This window comes from Schistocerca cancellata, chromosome 10 (genome assembly GCF_023864275.1).
Source record: "Schistocerca cancellata isolate TAMUIC-IGC-003103 chromosome 10, iqSchCanc2.1, whole genome shotgun sequence".
Taxonomy (NCBI): domain Eukaryota; kingdom Metazoa; phylum Arthropoda; class Insecta; order Orthoptera; family Acrididae; genus Schistocerca; species Schistocerca cancellata.
This window is the reverse complement of record NC_064635.1, coordinates 71,080,503-71,107,799: the sequence shown is the minus strand read 5'-3', so window position 1 is coordinate 71,107,799 and position 27,297 is coordinate 71,080,503. Positions and strand designations below refer to the sequence as shown.

The following is a 27,297-nucleotide window of genomic DNA, read 5'->3' as shown; positions in this document are numbered from 1 at the left end:
CGGCACATTATTGACACTGTGGATCTCGGAATATTGAATTTCTTAACGCTTCCGAAATGGAATGCCCCATGCATCTAGCTCCAACTAGCATACCGTGTCAAAAGTCTGTTAATTGCTGTCATGCGGCCATAATCACGACGCTACCTGTTTCACATGCATCACCTGAGTACAAAACGTAGTTCCGCCAATGGACTGCCGTTTTATGCCTTGTGTACGCGATACTACCGCTATCTACATATGCGATTGTCGCTATCCTATGACTTTCATCAGCGCAGTGTTTAACGGCGGGTAGAGAGTGGCTACGGAAGGGCCGTTGAGTCGCACCTGAGTTGATGACCTGCGCAGTGGCGTCCGTCGCGTTGATCCACCAGATGGGTGGGTTGACGGGGCTGCCGTCCTCCACGGCTCTGCCCATCAGCTCCAGGATGCGTGGTGCGTAGGCTGCGTGAAGCGCCGTCAGATTACGACTCAGCTCCACCGTCTGAAACACACTCACTTAGTGAGGCCCTGATTCACCGCACTGGGCCGGAGTGGATCACTACCCGATAGAGGCGCGGACAGGAAATTCAAACACATTCACACTGGAGAGGCAACTGAATAGACACTTGTGAAATATGTACACAGGATGTCCAGCGAGTACACTGATGACCTAGATCATTACGACCTCTGCACACCGCGAGACAATCCCAGCTGATGGCACTGTGGGTACTAGACGCGGTAAGGAAAGTACATTAGTGAAGCAGAGACGAATGGTGAATAATTCTAGCGATGATACAGGCCGCTAATGAGGAAATCCCCTGACATAGGTGATTTTGACAATAGACAGATCTTCACTGACAAGCTGGAGGACGATGACGATTATGATGACCATTTTTACTTAGCATCAGTAGTAAGGTGTTTGGACCACTTTTCGTGGCCTGTATGGGTGTAACTGGGCAGTCCATTCTGTAGGGTAAGTCGATGATGTTGATGATGATGATGATGTTGATGATGATGATGATGATGATGATGATGATGATAACCATCATCATCATCATCATCATCATCGACTTACCCTACAGAATGGACCGCCCAGTTACACCCATACAGACCATGGAAAGTGGTCCAAACACCTTACCACTGATGCTAAGTAAAAATGGTCATCATAATTGTCATCGTCCTCCAGCTTGTCAGTGAAGATCTGTCCATTGTCAAAATCACCTATGTCAGGGGATTTCCTCATTAGCGGCCTGTATCATCGCTAGAAATATTCACCATTCGTCTCTGATGGCCATCATCTTCATCATCATCATCATCATCATCATCAGCGACTTACCCTACAGAATGGACTGCCTGGTTACACCCATACAGGCCATGAAAAGTGGTTCAAACACCTTACTCCTCATGCTAAGTAAAAACGGTAGCAATATGACACCATAATTATCTTTGCTTTTGTAAACATCACTTTCGAACTAAACGAATTCTATGGACCAAATTACCCAAAAGCTCTCATATAAAAATTTTATAAGCCCACCCATATTACTTATCTCCAATAAAAATTAAAAAAAAAGTTATTCGTCTAGGAAGAGCATGACTAGAAAGATTAGAGAGCTATACTGGGATATTACTCTACATAGTTGTCATAGAGAACACATCTATTGTTAGGATGCCAGTTTCCTCATCAGCCATTTCCGTCTTTCATAAAACTGAAGAAGTTACTTGTTTTGAACAGTCAACAAGCTTTTCTTGTCAGACATTCTATAGTCATTTACCTATCTTTCCAAACCTGAAGAATAGAATTCTGAACTCGACACTTGCCTCCTTATTACCCCAAGTCATCTTTAAATTAGCATCTGGAACAGATTAAAAAGCTCACGCAAATTTCTCTACTTTGCTGCTTTGGAGAACCTCGAAATAACTTATGTAATACCCTTCAATATACACACCTGTTTCCACTGACAGGTTATCTCTGTGGGAAAGTGAAAGTGTGTATAAAGGTAGCTTGGGTGCCAGCTATTGCAGACTTATGTAATTGTTGAAATATGGACAAGACGGAGGAAACAAACAAATGTAAAGAAAAATCAAAATTTGAAACATAAAGTTCATTTTCCACAGGAAGAAAGCATAAGCCAAACACACACAGGAATTGCAAATGTCTGAAATTAAAGACAATTTTGGAGAAGAAATGGAAAGGTAAAAAATAGCAATGTTAAAGATAGCTACTGAAGCACTAAGGAAAAGTAAAGTATCAAACCAGAAAGGGGTCTAAAAATACGGAATACAGGTTCAAAATGGCTCTGAGCACTATGGGACTCAACTGCTGAGGTCATTAGTCCCCTAGAACTTAGAACTAGTTAAACCCAACTAACCTAAGGACATCACAAACATCCATGCCCGAGGCAGGATTCGAACCTGCGACCGTAGCGGTCTTGCGGTACGGAATACAGAAATGGCTAACAATATTAAAGGAAAACAAAATGCTTATAACATCTATTTACAAACACGAAGAAATGAAGCATGTGAAATATACCAACAGAAAAGAAATAAAACAAAGAATTTAATAAAAAGATACCACAGATTCACAGAAGCCAGAATACAGTGTTTAAATTAGTGAAGCATATCAGTAAAATGAAGAGACACTACAAACCTTAACAGGAAATCAATGAATACATCATTACAGAAATTTATGGTATGATGAAGATAGTGAAGAAAGTTAGGCTATAAAAATTAATAACAATTTTGTAGATCAAATAGATATAAAATAAGTAAAAGTAGGCTTAAACATAACAAAAAATAGAAAAGCTAGTGGCCTAAATGGCATTAATTCTGAATTAATCAAATATGGAAGAACCATTTTAGAATTCTGCTTCATCCACTTTTAAATATGTGTTGGAAGAACTCTTATGTGACTGAAGAATGAACACAGATAAAATAATTTTTATATTTAAAAAAGGCAATAGGAAAGACACAGGAAATTACTGAGGAATAACTTTACTCTGATACCTAATCTCAGAAGAACAATCAGGCTTCAAAAAGGAACGTTCGTGTGATGATAGTATATTTGTAATAAAACAAATTATTGAAAAACATCAGGAATTTGGCTTATAAAAACATTTAGTATTTATAGATTTTGAGAAAGTTTTTGATATGGCAAAAGACCCTATTTGTGCAGAACATGAGAAATAAAAGGCTTTCCAAAATATTAATATCGAAAAGAATCTATACGCAAATACAAAAACAGTTATAATTTCACTTTCGAAAATGTCAGATGAAACTTAAGTAACTCAAGATATTTGACAAGGATGCAGTCTATCTCCCGCTTTATTTAATCTATATTCAGGACGACCTAGTTACGAATTGGAAAGACGAAATACACATACGAATTACCTAAAACTGGATCTAGCATACCATTTAACACTCTTTTATGCGCTGATTACCAGATAATTATAGAGGAAACAGAAAGTAATTTACAAAGAGCAGCAAATTGATTGATCTAAAACAATATATTAAAACTTAATTATATCTGCAAATAAGGCAAAGATAATGACTCTGAAAGAAAAGAATCCAATCAGATCGAAAAATAATAAATGAGAAAATTTTAGAACGAGTATTCCACGAAAAATTATCTGGGACAGAGGCATTGAGTAGAAGGTTAATAAATATCAAGCTATCTACCTAACAATTGGAAGAACCTTGTGAAGAAAAACAAGAAAAGAAATACAAATGAAACTCTATAAAGTTATGTCTGTACCCACTCTTGCTTATGGTTGCGAGTCATGGACAGTAACAAGGAAAGAAAAAATGACGTATACAAGCAGCACAGATGAAGTTCATGATATATGTAAGAGGCTGGAATAAAATGGATAAAATAAGGAATGAAACAATAATATTAAAATTAAAATATTTTTAGTTACTGACAATATAGAAGTGAATAGAAGGAAATGGAAGTATTGTGTTGACGGAATAACAGAAAATAGATTGTCCAAAAGGGTGATGAATTATTGGCCTACTGCAAAGAGACGACTAGGTAGACCTCAGAAGAGATAGCTGGATGGACAGATCATAGAGGCCAGAGCAGGTGAACACCTAATCACTGGAAGGAGATGATGATTTTGATGATGACAGATTGCTATCGCTTGGAGCCTAGGAACGAGCATTTCGGAAACGACGAAGGTGGTCGGTTTCTCGTGTACTGCTGTCGTGAGGATCCATGGAAAGTACACTACTGGCCATTAAAATTGCTACACCAAGAAGAAATGCAGATAAACGGGTATTCATTGGACAAATATATTGTACTGGAACTGACATGTGATTACATTTTCACATAATTTGGGTGCATAGATCCTGAGAAATCAGTACCCAGAACAACCACCTCTGGCCGTAATAACGGCCTTGATACGCCTGGGCATTGAGTCAAACAGAGGTTGGATGGCGTGTACAGGTACAGCTGCCCATGCAGCTTCAACACGATACCACAGTTCATCAAGAGTAGTGACTCGCGTATTGTGACGAGCCAGTTGCTCGGCCACCATTGACCAGATGTTTTCAATTGCTGAGAGATCTGGAGAATGTACTGGCCAGGGCAGCAGTCGAACATTTTCTGTATCCAGAAAGGATCGTACAGGACCGGCAACATGCGGTCGTGCATTATTCTGTTGAAGTGTAGGGTTTCGCAGGGATCGAGTGCAGGGTAGAGCCACGTGTTGTAACACAACTGAAATGTAACGTCCACTGTTCAAAGTGCCGTCAATGCGAACAAGAGGTGACCGAGACGTGTAACCAATGGCACCCCATACCATAACGCCAGGTGAATACAAGCTTCCTATGTGCGTTCACCGCGATGTCGTCAAACACGGATGCGACCATCATGATGCTGTAAACAGAACCTGGATTCATCCGGAAAAAAACGTTTTGCCATTCGTGCACCCAGGTTTCTCGTTGAGTACACCATCGCAGGCGCTCCTGTCTCTGATGCAGCGTCGAGGGTAACCGCAGCCATGGTCTCCGAGCTGATAGTCGATACTGCTGCAAACGTCGTCGAACTGTTCGGGCAGATGGTTGTTGTCTTGCAAACGTCCCCATCTGTTGACTCAGGGATCGAGACGTGGCTGCACCACCCATTACAGCCATGTGGATAAGATGCCTGTCATCTCGACTGCTAGTGATAAGAGGCCATTGGGATCCAGCACGGCGTTCCGTATTACCCTCCTGAACCCTCTGATTCCATATTCTGCTAACAGTCATTGGATCCCGACCAACGCAAGCAGCAATATCTCGATACGATAAACCGCAATCGCGATAGGCTACAATCCGACCTTTATCAAAGTCGGAAACGTGATGGTACGCATTTCTCCTCCTTACACGAGGCATCACAACAACGTCTCACCAGCCAACGCCGGTCAACTGCTGTTTGTGTATGAGAAATCGGTTGGAAACTTTCCTCATGTCAGCACGTTGTAGATGTCGCCAGCGGCGCCTCCCTTGTGTGAATGCTCTGAAAAGCTAAGCATTTGCATATCACAGCATCTTCTTCCTGTCGGGTAAATTTTGCGTCTGTAGCACGTCGTCTTCGTGGTGTAGCAATTTTAATGGTCAGTAGTGTACGATGTCGAGATGGCAACGTACCTCATCGTCGAAGTCCCACGGCGTGTAGGAGAACTGTATGGCCGGCATGAAGACGGTGGCCTGCAGCCAGCGTGTGAAGAGCTCCTTGGTGGGCGTGTCGCTGCCGTAGCCATTGCCGCCCACCATGTCCGGCAGCACGAAAGGGTAACCCACCATGTTCATCTGCAGCAGAGTCGTCACCAGCGTCGACAGTCCGTTGTCGAAGCCCCACCTGGAGTCCTTGTCGAGCATGCGCACAAACACCGGCAAGTCCTGGGTTCGCGCGGCTACGCGCACTTCTATCATGGAGCCGAATTGCGAGACGGTCCTCACGTAGTCCTCAGTGAACTGCATTGGACTCAGTTCTACGGGCTGTATGTCAGGTAACTGTGGCAGCCAGCTGGTCTCTCCTGCATCGAACTTGAACGAGTCGATCCCAGTCTCGTTTCGCAGTGTCTGGAAATAAAATGAGAATCGTGGACGAACGCTATAGTCAGGCTGACTGATTGTAGAAGTTAAATGTATTGAGATATACAGAGTGAATCACCTAAAACTTGCACTGCAGATATTACGGAAATGGAAAATGCTTATAAAATTACTTTTATATTAGTAATATGAATATTTATATATGTGTTTGGAGAGAGGGAGAGAGAGAGAGAGAGATAGATTTTTGATTGAGATTTTTACTTTAAGTCGTAACTGGTACCTGAATTTTGGTTGCTGCCTCCTTGAATGATGAGCTCCTGCACCAGTTGGTGACGTATTACAATTTGGAGGAAGTTATTGTTCTTTAAGGTTTAAAAAACGACTCTGTTAGTTACTTGGCCGTATTGCGGATAGCTTTGAGTCCAAGATTTCATTGCTTTTCATACCTAAGGGACGACTGTTGTAAGTAAGTAAGATCAAACAGCAATCTGCTTTTCGTGAGAAGAGGAGATTACTTGGCACACAAAATTCCTTCAAACTACACGTCCTGCTACATCAAAATTGGTCAGTGGAGTTCAGCACCATACTATTGTACAAGAACGTAATCCAATTACTTTGCTACTTATTGAATAAAAACTATAGACAATGGATTTCTTTTCCTGTATTTTAGTGAACTTTGTACACTTACAGTTCTGTCGATTGATAGACGGCAACGACAATGAAGTTCGGCTCCTTTTCGAAAAACAAGATATTTCTATTCTTCACTTCCAGAAAATTTGTATACATAAATATTTGGCTACTATTACACATGCTTCACTCGGATTTATCACTAAAATATCAATTTTCATTACATGTAACAATACGTTCTGAGCGACGGCATAGCAACACGTCCTCTTTCCACAAGATACAGATAAACAGTCCTTTTTTAATAGAATCAATTGTCTTTTTTTTTTTTTTTAGAGTCCATCCTCAAAGATTCTCTAATAGTATCGTTGCGGAGATTGCGTGCTAAAGAGTTTCTTGCTGTCCAGCTGCGCTTCACTTCACTTCAAGTACTTTTTGAATCACATTTACATTTACGGTATTTACATGCATTACTGAGCTTCTCAAAATAAAATCAGGCACAAATTAATTAAAGAAAAACAAGCAGTGAGGCACACATAACATTACATGCTACTGATGTACGGTTATCACAAAATAAATTAGTAGTCAGGGGTTCGTATTGTCAGCAAATAAACAGATTTTAATAATACTTAGAAAGTTTATTTTCGTGCAAACATACACTTTTGAAATGGAACAATGCCTACTGACAGAAAAAAACTAAAAGTAGTGTAAACCAGAATGTCAATGATGCTTACTGCAGGATTCTAGTGCGAGTCGTTCACGAGATATCGCATTTTGAAAAGTTCCCACACCAATATTTCCACAATACCTGTGGTAGCACACACTAAAGAACAACAAAAGCACATTCATTAGTTATGTAGATTCTGACCAGTAACGAGGCAAATTATCATCACACATTGTGTGCAAAATGACCATCGGCAACGCCAATACGTGCTTCCAGTCCAGTACGGAACGACTGCTGCACACATGCTAGGATTTCAGCAGAGATGTCTGAGCAATTTGCAGTAATACATCGTTACATATCATCGGATGTACGGGCAACCTATAGCCCCAAACACCAGGTGCTTCTTACATGCTGACGACCTCGCTCTAGCCAGCCAGAGCACAGATTTTGAATCAGTGGAAAAGAACCTGACGAATGCCCTTGAAGATATATCCAAATACTACAACACAAGCCACCTTAAGCCAAACCCTTCAAAGACACAAGTGTGCGCTTTTCATTTGAGAAACAAGGAAGCCACTCGCAGGTTGAAAACAGTATATTTAGGGGTTGAACTGGAACACTCCAAGATACTTAGGAGTGACACTTGACAGATCTCTCACTTTCAAAAAGCACTGCATGAAATGCAAGTCCAAAGTCTCCACCAGGAACAATCTCCTACGGAAACTGGTCAGATCACAGTAGGGCAGCCAACCTGAAACAATCCGAGCACCTGCAATGGTACTATGCTATTCTGCGGCAGAGTAAGCTTATCCAGATTGGTATAATTCTACCCAAGCCAAACAGGTGAATATAGCTCTCAACGATACCTGCAGAATTATAACAGGTTGCTTAAAATCCAGTCGAATGACTTTACCACCTCGCAGGAATAGCACAACCACCTGTTGGAAGAGAGGTAGCTGTGAACAAGGAACGAAAGGCAGTGGAACAGGAAATTACTCATCCCCTGTATGGGCACGAACCGCGTCCACATCTACTGAAGTCAAGGAAGAGTTTCCTTAGGACATCAAATAAACTTAGAACCACTGCTGAAAAAGCTAGGTTACAACTATGGAGGGCTACGACCTACCTTCCCTTGGATGGAAAAGAGTTGTTGAAGCTTTATCTCCATGACAGGAAATGGACAACTTGGAAGTCCCTGAACAGACTGAGGTATGGAGTTGGAAGATCAAAAGTTAACCTGGCAAAATGATATTCTGTGTGACTGTGGAGCAGAACAGACAGTCCAGCAAACGCTTCGGTGTCGATTGCGTCCAGTCTGCTGTACAGGAGATGACCTTCAACAAGCAACAGAAAATACACTGGAAGTGGCCAAGTTTTGGTCAAAAGTAATTTAATCATAACTGTGTAAAATTTACGTACATCTACCTGTATGTTTCTGACACGAGAATAATAATAATAATCCGGTGTATTTGATATGTCCTTGTGAACAGCATCTTTCAGTGTTCCCCACAGAGAAAAGTCTGCAGCTGTCAGATACGGGGAACGGGCTGGCCAAGATACAGGTCCTCTGCGTCCAATCAAACGACTTGGAAGAATTCGTAAAGACATGCAGCAATACTTTGTCCACTATGGCCTGGACAGCTGAGTGCCACAGATTCCTCTTAGTCTGCAGAGGAATGCCTTCAGGCATCCGTGGAAGGTGGTCCGTTAAGAGGCCGCGATACTTGGGTGTTTCCTCTCTGAAGAACGGGCCTATGAGCTGATAGTTCACTATTTCAGCCTGGTGTGGTCCGAAAGAACAGATACCTCTTCTACAATTAAGGTGAGGATGGGCAATGATCCCTTCAGTGCAGATGCACACCAAGCTCGAATTCTTACGGGAATCGGCGAAATGCCGCGAGTAATGAGGATTAATGACTAGGGGCACTACATGAGTAGTGTTGTGAACTTGAGTCCGACGGGACGCCTGCTAGGATAGTCCGCGCACTTGCGATGGCCACTGTGGCTGGGTGGCGTACTGGTCAGCAGGAGACGCCAGTTCTAATCCTGATCCGGCACAAATTTTCACTATTGACCTACATCAATGGCGACTGGCAGCTGATGTCTTTAAATTTTTTGTGTCTTGAGTCATAATGGCGGCAGACCAAAAACGATGTCTATTCTTTCGGACATGTCCGAAAGAACATAAACCACACAGATAACTTATCCATAAGCTAGCACAACACCAAAATTTCACGTTTAGTTGCCCAACTAACCGTCCATCGCACTTAAATGTTGCAGGAAATTTAATAGTGGGAACTATGTATTTGCAGCTTTTACAAAATAGATACGTGTTTCAATGTTTTATTGACTTTCAAAGTAGTCACCAGCATTGTGTATAGCCCGTTGCCAGCGACGTGGAAGTCGTAGGATACTCTTAGCAGTGCCAATTGTGTTGACAGTTCGAGCGGCGCGGTCTATTGCCCGACGAATTTGTAGCAGCTCTGAAGCGAATGCTGTGAAGTGTTTCGTTCAGTTTAGAAATCAAGTTGAACTCGCGAGGGCTTAAGTCAGGGGAGTGCAGTAGGTGGTATAGCACTTTAGCAGCCCCATCAGACAAACAAATCGGGAACAGCTTGCACTGTACGTGGTTGAGCATTGTCCTGCAAAATGATGGTCAGGTCCTGCAGAAAGTATCATCATTTATGTCTCTATGCTTTTCATTTTTGGAACACAACCTACGATTAGGCCAGTATTACACTACAAAATTTCTTTGACAAAGAAATATTGTCAGGCATTCGTCAAATTTCTTTGACAAAGATCTTTGATGTGGCGCTTAAAAGGGCTGTTATACTGTCATCATATTTTTCGTCAAAGTTCGAGATGGCGGACAACAATAACAAATTATTATGCGCTGTAGCTGCTTGTACCACTACTGCAGTTTGCGTGCATTTTAACGAGAAGCGGCGGACAGACAGGAAACTTGCTTGAATGAAGCCGTCTGTTTTATGTCGAGATAATAAAAGCATTCAGTAAAATTTGTTACGAAAGCTCCAAGTGGAAGACGTCAAATCAAATATAAATTGCTCACGAATGGAAAAGAGTACATTTCAGTACTTGCTCAGTGAAGTGGCTCCTAATATTACAAAGCAGAATACTCACTGCACGTGCAGAAGACAGGTTAACAATAAGATTGCGATTTCTTGGTACAGGAATAAATATCAACTTCGATCAGAAATCGGTAGCTAAGATAGAATATTCAAAATTTCTAGGTGTATGCACTGATGAGGGGGTGAACTGGAAAAAACACACTGAGGATCTGCTGAAACATTTGAGTTCAGCTACTAATGCTATTAGGGTCATTGCAAATTTTGGCGATATACATCTGACTAAATTAGCTTACCACGCCTATTTTCATTCTCTGCTTTCGTATGGCATCATATTCTGGGGTAACTCATCACTGAGTACAAGAGTGTTCATTGCACAAAAGCGTGTAATCAGAATAATTGCTGGAGCTCATCCAAGATCATCCTGCAGACACTTATTTAAAGAGCTAGAAATCTTCACTGTAGCCTCACAATATACACTCCTGGAAATGGAAAAAAGAACACATTGACACCGGTGTGTCAGACCCACCATACTTGCTCCGGACACTGCGAGAGGGCTGTACAAGCAATGATCACACGCACGGCACAGCGGACACACCAGGAACCGCGGTGTTGGCCGTCGAATGGCGCTAGCTGCGCAGCATTTGTGCACCGCCGCCGTCAGTGTCAGCCAGTTTGCCGTGGCATACGGAGCTCCATCGCAGTCTTTAACACTGGTAGCATGCCGCGACAGCGTGGACGTGAACCGTATGTGCAGTTGACGGACTTTGAGCGAGGGCGTATAGTGGGCATGCGGGAGGCCGGGTGGACGTACCGCCGAATTGCTCAACACGTGGGGCGTGAGGTCTCCACAGTACATCGATGTTGTCGCCAGTGGTCGGCGGAAGGTGCACGTGCCCGTCGACCTGGGACCGGACCGCAGCGACGCACGGATGCACGCCAAGAGCGTATGATCCTACGCAGTGCCGTAGGGGACCGCACCGCCACTTCCCAGCAAATTAGGGACACTGTTGCTCCTGGGGTATCGGCGAGGACCATTCGCAACCGTCCCCATGAAGCTGGGCTATGGTCCCGCACACCGTTAGGCCGTCTTCCGCTCACGCCCCAACATCGTGCAGCCCGCCTCCAGTGGTGTCGCGACAGGCGTGAATGGAGGGACGAATGGAGACGTGTCGTCTTCAGCGATGAGAGTCGCTTCTGCCTTGGTGCCAATGATGGTCGTATGCGTGTTTGGCGCCGTGCAGGTGAGCGCCACAATCAGGACTGCATACGACCGAGGCACACAGGGCCAACACCCGGCATCATGGTGTGGGGAGCGATCTCCTACACTGGCCGTACACCACTGGTGATCGTCGAGAGGACTCTGAATAGTGCACGGTACATCCAAACCGTCATCGAACCCATCGTTCTACCATTCCTAGACCGGCAAGGGAACTTGCTGTTCCAACAGGACAATGCACGTCCGCATGTATCCCGTGCCACCCAACGTGCTCTAGAAGGTTTAAGTCAACTACCCTGACCAGCAAGATCTCCAGATCTGTCCCCCATTGAGCATGTTTGGGACTGGATGAAGCGTCGTCTCACGCGGTCTGCACGTCCAGCACGAATGCTGGTCCAACTGAGGCGCCAGGTGGAAATGGCATGGCAAGCCGTTCCACAGGACTACATCCAGCATCTCTACGATCGTCTCCATGGGAGAATAGCAGCCTGCATTGCTGCGAAAGGTGGATATACACTGTACTAGTGCCGACATTGTGCATGCTCTGTTGCCTGTGTCTATGTGCCTGTGGTTCTGTCAGTGTGATCATGTGATGTATCTGACCCCAGGAATGTGTCAATAAAGTTTCCCCTTCCTGGGACAATGAATTGACAATGTTCTTATTTCAATTTCCAGGAGTGTATATATTCACTTATGAAATTTGTTATTAACAACCCGAACGAACTCAAAAGTAATAGCAGTGTACATGGCTACAACACCAGGAGAAAGGATGATCTTCACTACTCAAGGTTAAATCTAACTTTGGCTCAGAAGGGGGTAAATTATGCTGCCACAAAAGTCTTTGGTCACTTACCTAATAGCATCAAAAGTCTGACAGATAGCCATATAGCATTTAACAGGAAATTAAAAGAATTTCTTAATGGCAACTCCTTCTACTCATTAGATGAATTTTTGGATATAGTAAGTGGGTAATTTCCCAACCTGCACAAAAAAATATTATTGAGTGTCATGTAATATTTTGTCTAATGTAATATCTTATATAGACACCTTTTATTAACCTGACACGTTCCACATCATTACGAAGTGTCGTATTCATGATCTATGGAACAAGTATTAATCTAATCTAATCTAATCTAGGAGAGAACTGCACCACTCGAATACCGCAGTGCACTTTAACCAAAATAACTTCAGAAACGTGTGAAGTGATTTGTAAACCACTGAAGGAGGAATATCTGAAGATAAATAAATGTTTAGTGCACTATGCGGGCATTAAGAAATACTTTTATCTTTGAATAATTTAATCAATAGAATTAGTGTTTCAACAACTACAAAATTAATAGAAAGTGCGAAACAGGTGAAGCACGTTTTAACTTGTGGCCTCTAGAGTTAAAAAATAGACAAACTACAATGGTGAGTTGAGAAGAAAATTTATTTTAGAGTGTGTCATCCTCTATTCCAGCTTGCTGAAAAGCTCCCCGGGTGTTTCCTGATGTAAAGGTGGATGGCTGTAGCTGTGATTTGGATTTTGAAGTCACTTGCAGCATATCCCACCTCCCCACCAGCGCACGATTAATAGCATGCATTGCGCCCCTTGATCACTCCCCCATCCCTGTCGAAGTAAGGTTATTATAAAGTGTCGAAGGAATAATCCAATTAAGTCAACGCGTGTAGGCTGAATCCAATTAAGCTTTGCAGCCATGTTTACGAACACACTACGGACGGCAAATACACACACCAAAAAAGTTTTGGATCACCCGCATTCCCAGAACTCCTGAAGGTAGACGTTGACTGTGGATATTGTATCACAGACACAGTCCCTTCAGAGATGTCACTAAACCTGGCCAAAGGTGTAAACAACCATGCATGAGCACCGCCTGTTAGACGGAGGATGCCCGACAGCCGATCAGTTCCAGTCATTCCACCAGGAAGGAGGTACACGGCTCTTGTTGTCTGTAGTTCAACCATGCCTAGACGGTCAATACTGTGGTTCGATCGCGTCCGCATTGTTACTTTGTGCCAGGAAGGGCTCTCGAAAAGGGAAATGTCCAGGCGTCTCGGAGTGAACCAAAGCGATGTTGTTCTGACATGAAGGAGATACACAGAGACAGGAACTGTCGATGACATGCCTGGCTCAGGCCACCCTAGGGCTACTACTGCAGTGAATGACCGCTACCTACGGATTATGGCTCGGAGGAACCATAACAGGAACGCCACCATGTTACATAATGCTTTTTGTGCAGCCACAGGACGTCGTGTTACGACTCAGACTGTGTGCAATAGATTGCATGATGTGCAACTTCACTCCCGACGTACATGGCGAGGTCTATCTTCGCAACCACGACCCATGCAGCGCAGTACAGATGGGCCCACCAACATGACGAATGGACCGCTCAGGACTGGCATCACGTTTTCTACACCGATGAATGTCGCATATGTCTTCAACAGGACAATCGTCGGAGACGTGTTTGGAGGTAACCCGGTGAGGCTGAACGCCTTAGACACACTGTCCAACGAGTGCAGCAAGATGGAGGTTCAAAATGGTTCAAATGGCTCTTAGTACTATGGGACTTAACTTCTGAGGTCATCAGTCCCCTAGAACTTAGAACTACTTAAACTTAACTAACCCAAGGACGTCACACACATCCATGCCCGAGGCATGATTCGAACCTGCGACCGTAGCGGTAGCTCAGTTCCAGACTGTAGCGCGTAGAACCGCTCGGCCACTCCGGCCGGCTAATATGGAGGTTCCCTGCTGTTTTAGGGTGACATTATGTGGGGCCGATGTACGCGGCTGGCGGTCATGGAAGGCGCCGTAACGGCTGTACGATACGTGAATGCCGTTCTCCGACCGATAGTGCAATCATATCGGCAGCATGTTGGCGAGGCATTCGTCTTCATGGACGACAATTCGCACCCCCATCGTGCACATCTTGTGAATGGCTCCCTTCAGGATAACGACATCGCTCGGCTAGAGTGGTCAGCATGATCTCCAGATATGAACCCTATCGAACATGCCTGGGATACATTGAAAAGGGCTGTTTATGGACGACTCGACCCACCAACCACTCTGAGGGATCTACGCCGAATCGCCGTTGAGGAGTGGGACAATCTGGACGAACATTGCCTTGCTGAACTTGTGGATAGTATGCCACGACGAATACAGGCATGCATCAATGCCAAGAGGACGTGCTACTGGGTATTAGAGGTACCGGTGTGTACAGCAATCTGGACCACCGCCACAGACGGTCTCGCTGTATGACGGTACAAGATGCAATGTGCGGCTTTCATGAGTAAATAAAAAGGGCGGAAATGATGTTTATGTTGATCTCTATTCCACTTTTTTGTACAGGTTCCGAAACTCTCGGAACCGAGGTGATGCAAAACTTTTTTTTCATGTGTGTAGCTGTAGCGATGACAATGCTCCAGGCCGTTCCGTTTCCCACTTTAGTGAAGAGAAGACGAACGACTTTCATGATGAAATGTACGGCGAGGCCCTAGATTTGATCATATTTCTTTGGCTCTTGAGCACTATGGGACTTGACAGCTATGTTCATCAGTCCCCTAGAACTTAGAACTACTTAAACCTAACTGACCTAAGGACATCACACAACACCCAGTCATCACGAGGTAGAGAAAATCCCTGACCCCGCCGGGAATCGAACCCGGGAACCCGGGCGCGGGAAGCGAGAACGCTACCGCACGACCACGAGCTGCGGACCATATTTCTTTGACGATAGTCAAGATTCGACAAAGTTCCTTATTACACTATCAAATTTCTGTGACATAAATATTTGACATCAACTTTGACAAAGAAATATGATAAGTGTAATGGCGGCCTTACAACCGCAAATCCCATGGAAGTCCAGGTGAACGCCACCCTTAGTACAGGATGACCTGAACTACTTCAATGGGTCTAACTTCCCTTTGAAAGCTCGTAGACACCAGAATGTTGTTTTAATGTTCTCAGTACCTCTGAGGGAATCTGAAGTGCCGCCGTTGTTGAAAAGTTGATTGTTGTTTCTGCGCAAGAGGTCCTTTGTCCGGTATGCTGCTACACTTGCTCGGCTCGTCTTCGTTGATTCATATACCCGTTGGTCGCGGTTTGTGAATATGGCGAGTGTTTACTTCGGGCCGCTGGTCAATGACGAGCAGCTCAGTGACTCGTTTGCTGCCTTTTAGCGGACAGAGACATAATGGTTTCTACTGTGAAAACATACTGGAAGGCAGATCCATTGGTTATAACAGAACGGGCATTCCACGCAGAATTCAATGTGCGTGATGTTCCAACAAAAGCAACAATTTTACCGATTGCCAGGAAACTGGAGACAAGTGGTGTACTAAACAGTGACAGTGGTCAACATAAAACATTACTTACTGATAATGTTCGAAGACACTTGCAGAACTCACTAAGATCGAGCCAGGAGACAGGCATTTCACACGGCACGTGTCAGAAACCTGCGGAGAAAATGGCACTGCGACCGTACAGAGTGCATATGATGCAAGCATTGCAGGAAACAGATCGTGAGAAAAGAATGCATTACTGTCAATGATTTCAGGGGTTTCATATTCTAGGTCCAGACATTATCAGCCTAATGAGTAATGGTCCCATCTGACAGGTTACATCTACACACAACACAGCTGATAATCGGTTGGTGTAAACCCCCGTATCATCCAAAGAAACACCACTGCATGATCAAAAGGCTGGAGTGGAGTGCACAGTGACAGCTTTGAAGATTGTTTGCATTTTCTTTGATACGACCGTAGTCACTACTTCTTATATGGGCATCTTCAACACATTTGTGGAGCAAATGGATGACGTCGAACTTATACAAGGTTTTCTCCAACAAGATGGAGCAATGTGTCACACGTCTAACGCTTTCATGCAACTTGTAAACAGTTTATTTGGTGACTTGGGGGGGGGGGGGTTATGTCAGGTGATCAGGGAGCCATAAATTTTTTGAGATTATTCACATATTTTCTCGTAGGGGTATCTTAAAAGAAGAGTGTAGAAGAATAGAACATGGCCAACTGCAGAACTCTGCGAGGCCATTACACAGGAAATGAGCAACAATGGCGAGAATACTCCTCACAGAACGTCGCGAAATATGGTGAAACGAGTACAGCTGGGTGTCGACGCTGGTGTACGCAATTTCCAACATCTGATATGAGAACATTGCGTGTATCTATGTAACCTCCCAATTGCGTATTATCATCTCCCAAAATTGGAAATTTGTCCATTATTGGCTCAAGTGTCATGACTCATTTAAGTAGTTCAAGTTTATATCGATACACAGGGAGGGTGCTTGAACAAGTACTGTAATATCAGAGAGCTCACACGCTCACAGCAGCTATCCACGAGCTTGAACACAAGGTGATTCTAATGCCCCAAAAAAAGTTTCTCAGTCATTTCCTCCTTTTCCTCTCCCTGTTTTAACCCCCTCCTTGTGGCTTTCCTCTTAGCAGAGCAAAGAGGACTGATGGAACACAAGAAAAGCATTTTTGTCTTTCCCAATCCTACTGAGCCATGCTGGCCTCAGCTTATGCGTCGGTTTAAACCTTGACTGTCGCTCTGCATTTGGTTTCCCGCGGTTATTGCGGTTATGCCATGGTTCTCTTTCTACGTGTAGCAGCAACGGTGTGTATCGATAATCGCACCTTGTACTATCTTTGGTCTGGTGCTGATAGTTTACAACTAGCGGGTGTGCGGCAGTCGGTCGGTTGGTGTGGATCAGCCAGGAAATCTCCGCGGGGCGCAGAGGGCCACGACTGCTGGCGGTCTCTACGCAGTGTCGGAGTGTGTGGGAGCTACTCTGATTGTTACAAGGTTCGTGGCTCACCGACGAGGACATCAAGGTTGAGTGGTGATTTAATTACCGAAGCCTGTTCACATTGTGCCGTTGGTTTTCATGGTTGGCTATTGGGGGTATTCCCGTGAGCAACAGCGAGGTTCGAGTTGGCGAAAGTTTGACCACCATCCGGTGGAGTTTAACTGTATTTTGGTTATTTGAAGTCCAAGTGCACCAGCGGAATTTTCTGCCTTGTGGCCGTTAGTGTACCGGTTACCTACCCTGGCCGCTGACGTAAAATTCAGGCAGTGTCCTTTCCTCACCGTGTTGTCACTGTCCAACACGTGTGTGTAGTTTTGACAGCTTATGCATACTTGGTTGTGGGCGGCTACGCCTTTTACGTTTTGGTTTTGGAGTTCCTTGTGTACTGGTCGGGTGGAAAGCAAGTCGTCTTGTCGGTGGGTTCGTTGACTATCTCTTGGTTGGGTTGCCGGCGAATCGGATATACTAGGGCCGACTACCTGTCTCCCCTAAGCGAACATTAATATTTCAAGTGCAGACCGACTCCTGGAAACTTCTGAGCGCTGCTGGCTGTACTACGTTTTCTTATTGATGTTTGATTGTGTATTTGAATGGCTCATAGCCGATTGTTTGAATCTGGATGCTTTTAGTTGGGTTTTAAATAATGGGCCTTCAGCCGTTTAAAAATTGAAAGTTCCTTACTTGTCAAGTCTTGAATTGTTTGGGCTTTCAGCCTCATTTAAAATTCATTGTAGTTGTGTTTTTCAATCATGGGCCTTCAGCCGTTTTAAAAGTAAAATTACTTATGGTTAAGTCTTAGATTGTTTGGGCCTTCAGCCTCATTTGAAATATTATTTAAGGATAAAATCTTGCGCTTTTTGCCTTTTGAAAATTTATTGTAGTTGCGTTTTTAAATCATGGTCCTTCATCCATTTTAAAAATTAAAGAGGTTGTGCCGTTAAGCCATAAGATAGTGTGACATATTCAGTCGATAGTTAAGCTCGGAAATTTGCGCTGTAATGTAAAGTTATATGTGTTCGAGTGTAACTGACAGCCGCTCATTTTTGGCTCCTTTCCACAATTCCAGCTACCTGTTCTGTCCTGTGGATTTAACCAGGCGTTTCACCTTCTGTTAGTACAGCCAATAATTCTCAAAGTCTATCGGAGGAAGGGCTGCTGGCACTGCATTGTCACGTGATACCTAGTTACGACTCTGGATTGAGAAGAGTACTCACCCACAGCCTGTCGGTCCACCAGGCTGCCGCATCAGGATTCGTGAAGTCCACGATGCTGGCTTCGCCGTTCCACCAGGAGGTATTGGCACTGCCGTTCGTATTGGTGACGAAGTACCCACTGGCGAGGGCCTCGGAATAGAACGGCTCGCAGTCGACGTTCACGAACGGGTGCACCCACAGTGTGACGCGGAAGCCCAGGTCGTGGAGATCCCGCGTGAGGTTGCTCACGCTGGGGAACCTGGTCGCGTCGAACGTCAGACTGCCGTAGCAGCTCTCCCACGAGTCGTCTATCTCGATGTGGCTGTTGTCGAAGCCGTTGGCGACCACTTCCGCGGCCAGCTGCCTCACCGTCGAGTCGTCGATGTCCCGCTTGTAGCGCGCCCACGTCGACCAGACGGGGTGCGTGACCATGCGCTCGTCGGGCACGCCGGAGGGCTTGCCCAGGAACCTCTCGACGGCGTCCTCGTGGGCCTCCCTCGCGTCCCCGAACACGCACGTCGTCTCGTTGAGCACGATGATATCTCCGTCCGAGGGGTACGGAGGCTCCAACTGAGCCGCCACGCCAAGGCAGCCGACCGAGTCGTTCTCGTTCTGGTTGACGAACAGCTGCATGTCGGGCGAAGCGTGCACGTACCTGCCGTCGGAGAAGAGCCAGTAGCGCTCGGCCACGCCCACGTTGTCCTCCTGCTTGGTGACGTACGCGTAGTTGCTGTACACGACCGACTCTGTGGGCCAGTACTGGTAGTACTGCTCCGGACCGCCGTAGAGGTGGCTACCGCGGAAAGGGGTGCACGTTTGTACAAAGTATATTGACGAGACGTTGAACGACATGTAAGTCGTCACACACTCTCCCGCCCTTGCAGAATGCTCGACGACAACCCTCGATTCCTGGAACTCGAAACAGTCACTGGAGCCAGCACCATCGCATGGACTAGGAACACCCTCGTATCCCAATACAACGACCGAACCGACGTCATCATTGTCGCCACCTGCAAAAATCAAAATACAATTTGTAACACCATAGCTTAGACACTGCATACCTTTTGTTGATTCATTTTGTTTTCTGTTTTGTTCAACATTCCATCGTTGAGCTTCTGTAAATGTTGTTTGATTGAGTCGATAACACAAAACAAAATGGTTCAAATGGCTCTGAGCACTATGGGACTTAACTTCTTTGGTCATCAGTCCCCAGAACTTAGAACTACTTAAACTTAACTAACCTAAGGACATCACACACATCCATGCCCGAGGCAGGATTCGAACCTGCGACCGTAGCGGTCGCGCGGTTCCAGATTGTAGCTCCTAGAACCGCTCGACCACCCCGGCCGGCAAACACAAAATTGTATACTCCTTTCTTTGCAAAATCTTTGACGCCATGGTTTGATTCTATGCAATGTAGTGTATCTGTCATTGAAATTCTGTGTCTCATTGGGAGGGAACAAAACTTACTGTATATACTTGTGATTTCTGTGTAAATATTTTTTTTGTAGAAATGTCAGTATGAGCAAATGTTCTGTTTTATTTAATATGTTTGGTTGCTGTTATGTAAACTGCTGACCTTCACTTAGAGTTCTGAGTTATTTTAAATGTAAAAGGTGGTGTGGTTCCCCTCGGGAACGGAACTGTGTAGCGCGTGCAAAGTGTGGTGGGCATGGATAGAAAGGTGGAAGCAAGAGTTAGTCGTGGACGAGCTACGAAACTATCAACTGCTCATGTAAAAGTTGTGTATTGTGCTGGTGCCGAGAGAGGCTTTTCTTGACTCTTTCCAATGCCTCGGATGGATGCATAAAGAGCTGGAACTATTCTGGAATTGGTATTTATCATCGCCACCAAGAAATGACAGAGTCCAGCAATTCTACCTGCAAATCCACCCACCAACATGTAATCGCTACCACGTTGCGCAATCACTGCAAAGGAACCAAGGAATTGTAAAAATGTACAGTGAAGGATCAGCTCATGTGGATAATTCATTTGTTTTCAATAATAAGGTAACCAAAAGACTATTTATGAAAACTTACCTTGATTTATCCTCTATCACATTTCCACTTAGGATCCTTCCTATGCTAAAGTGATTACCGAGTGTCTTTATTGAAAGAACATTAAAGCTTAGTGTTTTAATAATTAATGCAACTTGAAGATACTAAGAAGAAACAGTTAAAGTTAATGTAGCAGAACTGAGTAATATAGTGAATGATGCTCACTGAAAATAAGTTTTCTATTAAAACTGCTTATTAATATTTTGTTGCCAACTTCTAAAGTGAATGTTCTCAAAACTGTGGATTATAGAGTTTTGCAAATTAAATGATCACAGCGCAGTCTGTTGAAAATCACCCAAAGGTGAGCTATTGTCTTATAACCACATCAAGTTGTGTTCTACTGCAGTAAAAATTGAGAACTATTACTGTTGAAAGTTACATGTTCATGCTTGTTAAGGGCTTGTTTCTTTAGTGTATTGAAAGTGTGTTTAGTTTGCTCTGCTACAGTGGTCAAGATTAAGGGCCCCCCTCCATTGAAAGTAGTTAAAATGCACAAAGTTACTTAATTATAGAAAGTTTCAATTACTCTTGCTATTCAAGTCAAATTCTGTACTAGATTTGGTTCCTCTTGTGAATTAAAAGTGCATATTAATGGTGTAACAGGATCCACAGTTTGTCTGTTGTGCTCATACTACCTAACGATTAATAGAAAGACCACTATCTATGAAAACAGTAATTTCTTTATTCAAAAGACAGTGAGAAGTAATTTCTTAGTGAGCTTCATTTAATTTTCATTCTAAGTAGAAAGGTGTTAAGTAGTGAGAGACTTAATCTATGCATAATAATTAATTTTCCTATGAACCATATCCATATTTTATGTCAGATAGGAATATGTTTGAAAAAGTTATATTGAACCTATGTCCAATTTATGATTCTAAAGTGCACTGTAATAGTAATATTATTGAAACCACTCAGTTTGACCAAGCCTTGAAAGCAAAAAGTGGATGTCATCTGTTGTACTTATGCTAATAGCCTTGTTCTTCTATAACTGTTAACACTTTCACTTTCTTTAACGGTAACATCTTCTAGTGACAGAGTTCATTGCACTCTCGTGTCACAAAGTATAGGCTGTGTTTGCCCACTGAAGTTACTTATTTTCAGTTTCTTGAACAAGAATGTTACTCATTCTTATGTCTAATTAGGCTGGCGACCGTTTTTGTTATCATTTGGACACTGTGGATAGGTAAATTATTGTTTGTTACTGTTTAAATATTTACGTAATTCTGACTTTCACTTCCGATAAGCCACCTCCGTTAGGTACAACACGGTCAACATAACAAAATTCCTCTCAGAGGGTAACACTGCTGTTTTGCTTTATATCATAACTGCTTTAACAAAATAGTTCCATTTTATGACCTGCATTAAACTTTAAGGTTATGGTATAACAGTGGCAGGCAGTAGTGTTATACGTGGCTCTTCCGTGACAGGACTATTTGTTCTGTTGGGGCATTGTACGTAATAAACCAAATTTGTTATTTGATTGCACAAGCTACGTAAATCCAGTTGCAGTGTTATAAATTGTCTCACAGAAATTAAGTTTAATTATTTATTCCTAAATCAAATCCGTAGTCAACAGTACATGTAGAGTGGAAATCTACACTGAAGCGACAAAGAAACTGGTACAGGCATGCGTATTCAAATATAGAGATACGTAAACAGGCAGAATACGGCGCTGCTGTCGGCAACGCCTATATAAGACAACAAGTGCCTGGGGCAGATCGGTTACCGCTGCTACAATGACACATGTGGAGCGACTGTCTCTAAAAAGAAAGCCCGACTTCGATTTTCGTCGCGGATACCATGTGCCAGTAAATGTTGTTCCAACCGTTCGACATAATTGGACCACGGTTCGACAGACCTGTCGAAAGCTGGAAAAGTCGGTGGAGGCATGTGCAACGTGTTCAATTCACCTGTGATGGAAGGGACGCTATGGGCTATTTCTTGCAACGCTGGCGAGTGAGAGCTAATTTCTGAATGCGTGAACATTGCCTGAAGCTGCTGTAGAGTTTCCACCAAGGACTCAAGAACCTGCTTAGAGGAGGCCATTCCGTTCGAAAATGAAAGTTTTATCCTCGTCGCCAATAACTGTAGTGTCCTGCTGTCGGCAGGAAAGAACTAACAGTCATAGTTCCGACTGGTGGAACGCTATCACATGTTGTCTAACGAAGTAGTTCCGTGTTTATTTTGAAAGTCTGTTACTGTTTCTGTCCGCTGGCGACGTTTCTCTCCGCGCTACTGAAATGGGATAAGCAACCCATCTTGCGTGTCGGTTCTGCGGGTCCTCTAACAATAAGAGGCCTCTATTTTTATTGTCCTTTATTAACAATAAATCTTTTGCGTTAGAGTGAAATAGTGAAAAACAAAGTATTCGAAGCATCGTGCAGTTTCACTGGCAGACAACCAGTTGTGGTAGTTCATTGTGAAACTACAGTTACATCTGTGTGTATGTACATAGGGGCCTAATTTGGAAATTTCGTAATCGGAGCAGGTAGCAACTCCCTGTGATCTACACTATGCAGAGTTATTTAAACCTAGTGTGTGACTAAATTTTGTTCAAGCAATAGCGGGGTTGTATCATTTCTATAGCTGCAATGGAGGAGTGACGTCACCTCTTTCGATGGAGAGGACAGTGCGGCCGGTATTCTCGTCGTATCGAGTGATGACGTGACCCGCAACTGTCGTCATCAGCACCAGCAGCGACAGCAATGGCGGCACCCCCATTCTGCAGAAAAAAAACAGCAAACGTCATGCCCTGACATGCATATGTGTGTATGCACTGATAGAAAAATAATCGCAGCAACAAAAATAATTAATGTAAGTGATGAAATTTGGGAATACATTTGTCTAGGTACAGTATTTAAGAAATTAATATTGCAAGATCACAGGTTAATGAAAGTGCGAGATAAGTCATTGGAAATGTGAAATGCTGGTACATTAATAACCGCCACAATGTTGAGTGCAAGCATCCAAATGTGCATGCATTGTGTTGTACAGGTGACGAATGTCAGTTTGTGCGATGGAATTCCATGCCTGATGCACTTGGTCGGTCAACAGAGGGGCCGTTAATGCTGTTTGTGGATGACGCTGTCGTCCGATGTTGTCCCATATGTGTTCGGCAGGGGACAGATCTGGTGATCGAGCACGCCAAGGCAACATGCGGACACGCTGTAGATCATGTTGGGTTACAACAGCGGTATGTGGGCGACCATCGGCATTCGACCGTCGATCAATGGAAACGTGTCGGCTCTTCGGATGATCATATTTTTGCTGCATTAGCCCTTTCAGACCTGAATTGTTTCTGGAGGAAGAAAACTTTTCTTTCGTGCTGTAATACTTTTAGGTGATTTTTTTATGGTTTTAGATGCAATATTTGTACAAAAAATGTGCCCTTTTCAAAATGTACTTTGTACACTAGGCTTCTTTTTATGGACTATAATAACTAATTTTCAAATATTCACTGTTATAATGAATAAACTGGTCATTCAGTAATTACCATGCAATACAGGGTGATTCAAAAAGAATACCACAACTTTAGGAATTTAAAACTCTGCAACGACAAAAGGCAGAGCTAAGCACTATCTGTCGGCGAATTAAGGGAGCTATAAAGTTTCATTTAGTTGTACATTTGTTCGCTTGAGGCGCTGTTGACTAGGCGACCGCTCAACAGAAAGCTTTTTGTGTTATTGAGTACGGCAGAAGTGAATCGACGACAGTTGTTCAGCGTGCATTTCGAACGAAGTATGGTGTTAAACATCCTAATAGGTGGTGTATTAAACGTTGGTATAAACAGTTTACAGAGAATGGGTGTTTGTGCAAAGGGAAAAGTTCTGGACGGCGGAGAACGAGTGATGAAAATGTAGCACGCATCCAGCAAGCATTTGTTTGCAGCCCAGGAAAATCGACTCGCAGAGCTAGCAGAGAGCTGCAAATTCCACAATCAACTGTATGGAGAGTCCTACGAAAAAGGTTAATTATGAAACCTGAACGTCAACTACCCGAGGCGATGGATCGGCCGCCAGGCAGCCCGTGACAGAGCACTTCATCACTGGCCTCCAAGAAGCCTTGATCTTACCCCCTGCGATTTTTTCTTATGGGGTATGTTAAGGATATGGTGTTTCGGCCACCTCTCCCAGCCACCATTGATGATTTGAAACGAGAAATAACAGCAGCTATCCAAACTGTTACGCCTGATATGCTACAGAGAGTGTGGAACGAGTTGGAGTATCGGGTTGATATTGCTCGAGTGTCTGGAGGGGGCCATATTGAACATCTCTGAACTTGTTTTTGAGTGAAGAAAAACCTTTTTAAATACTCTTTGTAATGATGTATAACAGAAGGTTATATTATGTTTCTTTCATTAAATACACATTTTTAAAGTTGTGGTATTCTTTTTGAATCACCCTGTATAACACAAAATAATAATATTCATACAGAGGAATATAACTAACCAACCACATCCGCATAATCTGGTGGTCACAATGCACTGCGTACTGATACAATGACTTGTTGATATTTTTATAGCAAAGCCCAACAGTTGGCTGCACTTGCACTTGATAAAAAGACCGAACATTCACAAATGTGTACATGAAGTTTCCATGAGGAAAAATATTTCTGTTCCAACTAAGAGACAGTAAAATTTAATGTACACAATTGTAGCCAGTGGGGCTGAAAGGGGTAGGTTGATGGTCGTCTCCGCAAACGCCGCCATCGAGGTTAACGACGGCTAGAAACGCGCCGTGCGCCAGGACTCAGGCAGGTGGGTGCAGTATTATGCTATGGGAGACATTCTCCTGCGCTGTCCTGGGATCTGTGGTAGTAATCGAAGACACGCTGACTGCTGCGAACCACCTGCATCCATTCACGCTTGATGTTTTCCTCTACGGAGGTGTCATCTTTCAGCAGTATAATTGTCGTGTCTCGGAGCCAGAACCATGCTAGAGCAATAGTGAACTCAAGTTGATGTATCGACGACCAAATTTGCCTGACGTAAATCCTATGGAACCCATCGCTATTGGACGCCAACATCGCGCACACAAATCAGCATCCCAGTATTTACGCGAATTACATGACATATGGGTAGACATCTCATGCCACATACCTCCACAAATCTACCGAAAAATTGTAGGATCCCTGATACGCAGAATCAGTGATGTATTTCGTTCCGAATTCGGGCAAACAAGCTATTAAGGACGTGGCCATAATATTTTGGCTCGTCAGTGTTCAAGCAGATAAAGCCATGAAAGGAGAAATAGCGAGTGTACTGGCTGAAGTAAATGTGGAAATGATGGGAGCAGTTGGTATTGCTAGAGTGCAGTGGCTCTATCCTTTCATGAGAACAGTATGTAAAGAATGGAGGACACCTGAAGACTGGAAAAGGGGAATCATTGTGTCAATTTTAAAACGAGCTGCAGGGAACTATGGCAGAATCATGGCGGCTTTAATGTGTCGCGTTATGAAGGTATTTGAGAAAATCCTGGAAAAGAAAATACGAAAGATAGTAGGAGGAGGACAGAGAGGAACAATATGGGTTTTGATGAGAAAGGTCGACAATGGAACTAATTTTTAGTGTTAAGCACTTCAAACAGACAGACTACAAATATTGTAAGGATTTATTCATAGTGTTCCTGTATAGTGAGAAGTACCGTGAAATGAAACAAGATCTAGGAATATCTTCATAAAAGGGGAACTGCAAGCCTGACTATGAGAAGAATAAAGGGTATTTTACAAGGAAGTGTAAGTTGTACGAAGATAGGAGGAGGGAAGACGGGCTGGTTAAAGCAGAAAAAAATTGGCTGACGCAAGGCAGTACAGTATCCTCTCTACGTCTCATCACCGTTGTGGATGATATGCGTGAAAGCGCGAATAAGAGGTAAAAGTATGAAAGAAATAGTGTTTTCAGATGACTTCTTGATGTTGGGAAATGGAAAAGGAGAGTTACAAGAAAGGCTAAATGACGGGATAAATTTGTGCGGCAGTATACATTGAAGTATAACATAAAGAAATGTGAAGTGATGATGAGAACGAAGACAAGAGTAGCAACGGACGTGTTAGAGAACAAGTAGTAAAGAAAGTCGAAGGCTCGAGTAGCTGGGGAGCATAAGAGAAAATTCATGTGGAGGAATGATAATAAGATCAGTGAAAAGGGAAAGCAAGCACTGGATTCCCGCAGAGTGTAAGGCACCTGGTCTGTACTACCAGAAAGCAAATAAATGTCACACCAAGCATACTCACGTGTGTATCGGGAATGCAGGTAATGAAGAAATTGGAGGTGAACAGGGTCCAGGCTCAAGAGAGAAAATTTCAGGGTAGCAGGACAGGACTAACAAAACGGACAGCGCAAGGAATGACACGGTGAGAGAAATAGTGAAAGAGAAGCTACTGCAAGAGACCATAGTCGAGACAAGATTGAGATGGTACGAATATGTTAAAAGAATGGGAGTTGGTAGGATACCGGAACAGATCGGGGAGGGAACTCTTCGCAGTTCAGATAACAAGCAGTGGTCGAGATTTGAAACTCTGTGTCACCAGCATTGCAGTCGCCCCGATAGCTGAGTGGTCAGCGTGACGGATTGCCATCCTACGGGCCCGGGTTCGATTCCCGGCTCAGTAGGGGATTT

The 27,297-nt window shown here is 43.7% G+C and overlaps 1 protein-coding gene across 1 annotated transcript in view; it reads right to left on the bottom strand.

Annotated features, from left to right (window-relative positions):
* Nucleotides 1-27,297, bottom strand: part of LOC126106124 (myogenesis-regulating glycosidase-like) — a 47,304-nt gene that overhangs the window by 5,182 nt on the left and 14,825 nt on the right. Inside the window, exons 2-5 of the mRNA XM_049912369.1 lie at nt 23,290-23,402; nt 18,645-19,633; nt 5,605-6,039; nt 325-481 (exon numbers count right to left, since the gene is read on the bottom strand). Coding sequence (XP_049768326.1) covers nt 325-481; nt 5,605-6,039; nt 18,645-19,633; nt 23,290-23,401 — 1,693 coding nt within the window. The 5' untranslated portion in view covers nt 23,402. The remainder of the gene's footprint in view (nt 1-324; nt 482-5,604; nt 6,040-18,644; nt 19,634-23,289; nt 23,403-27,297) is intronic.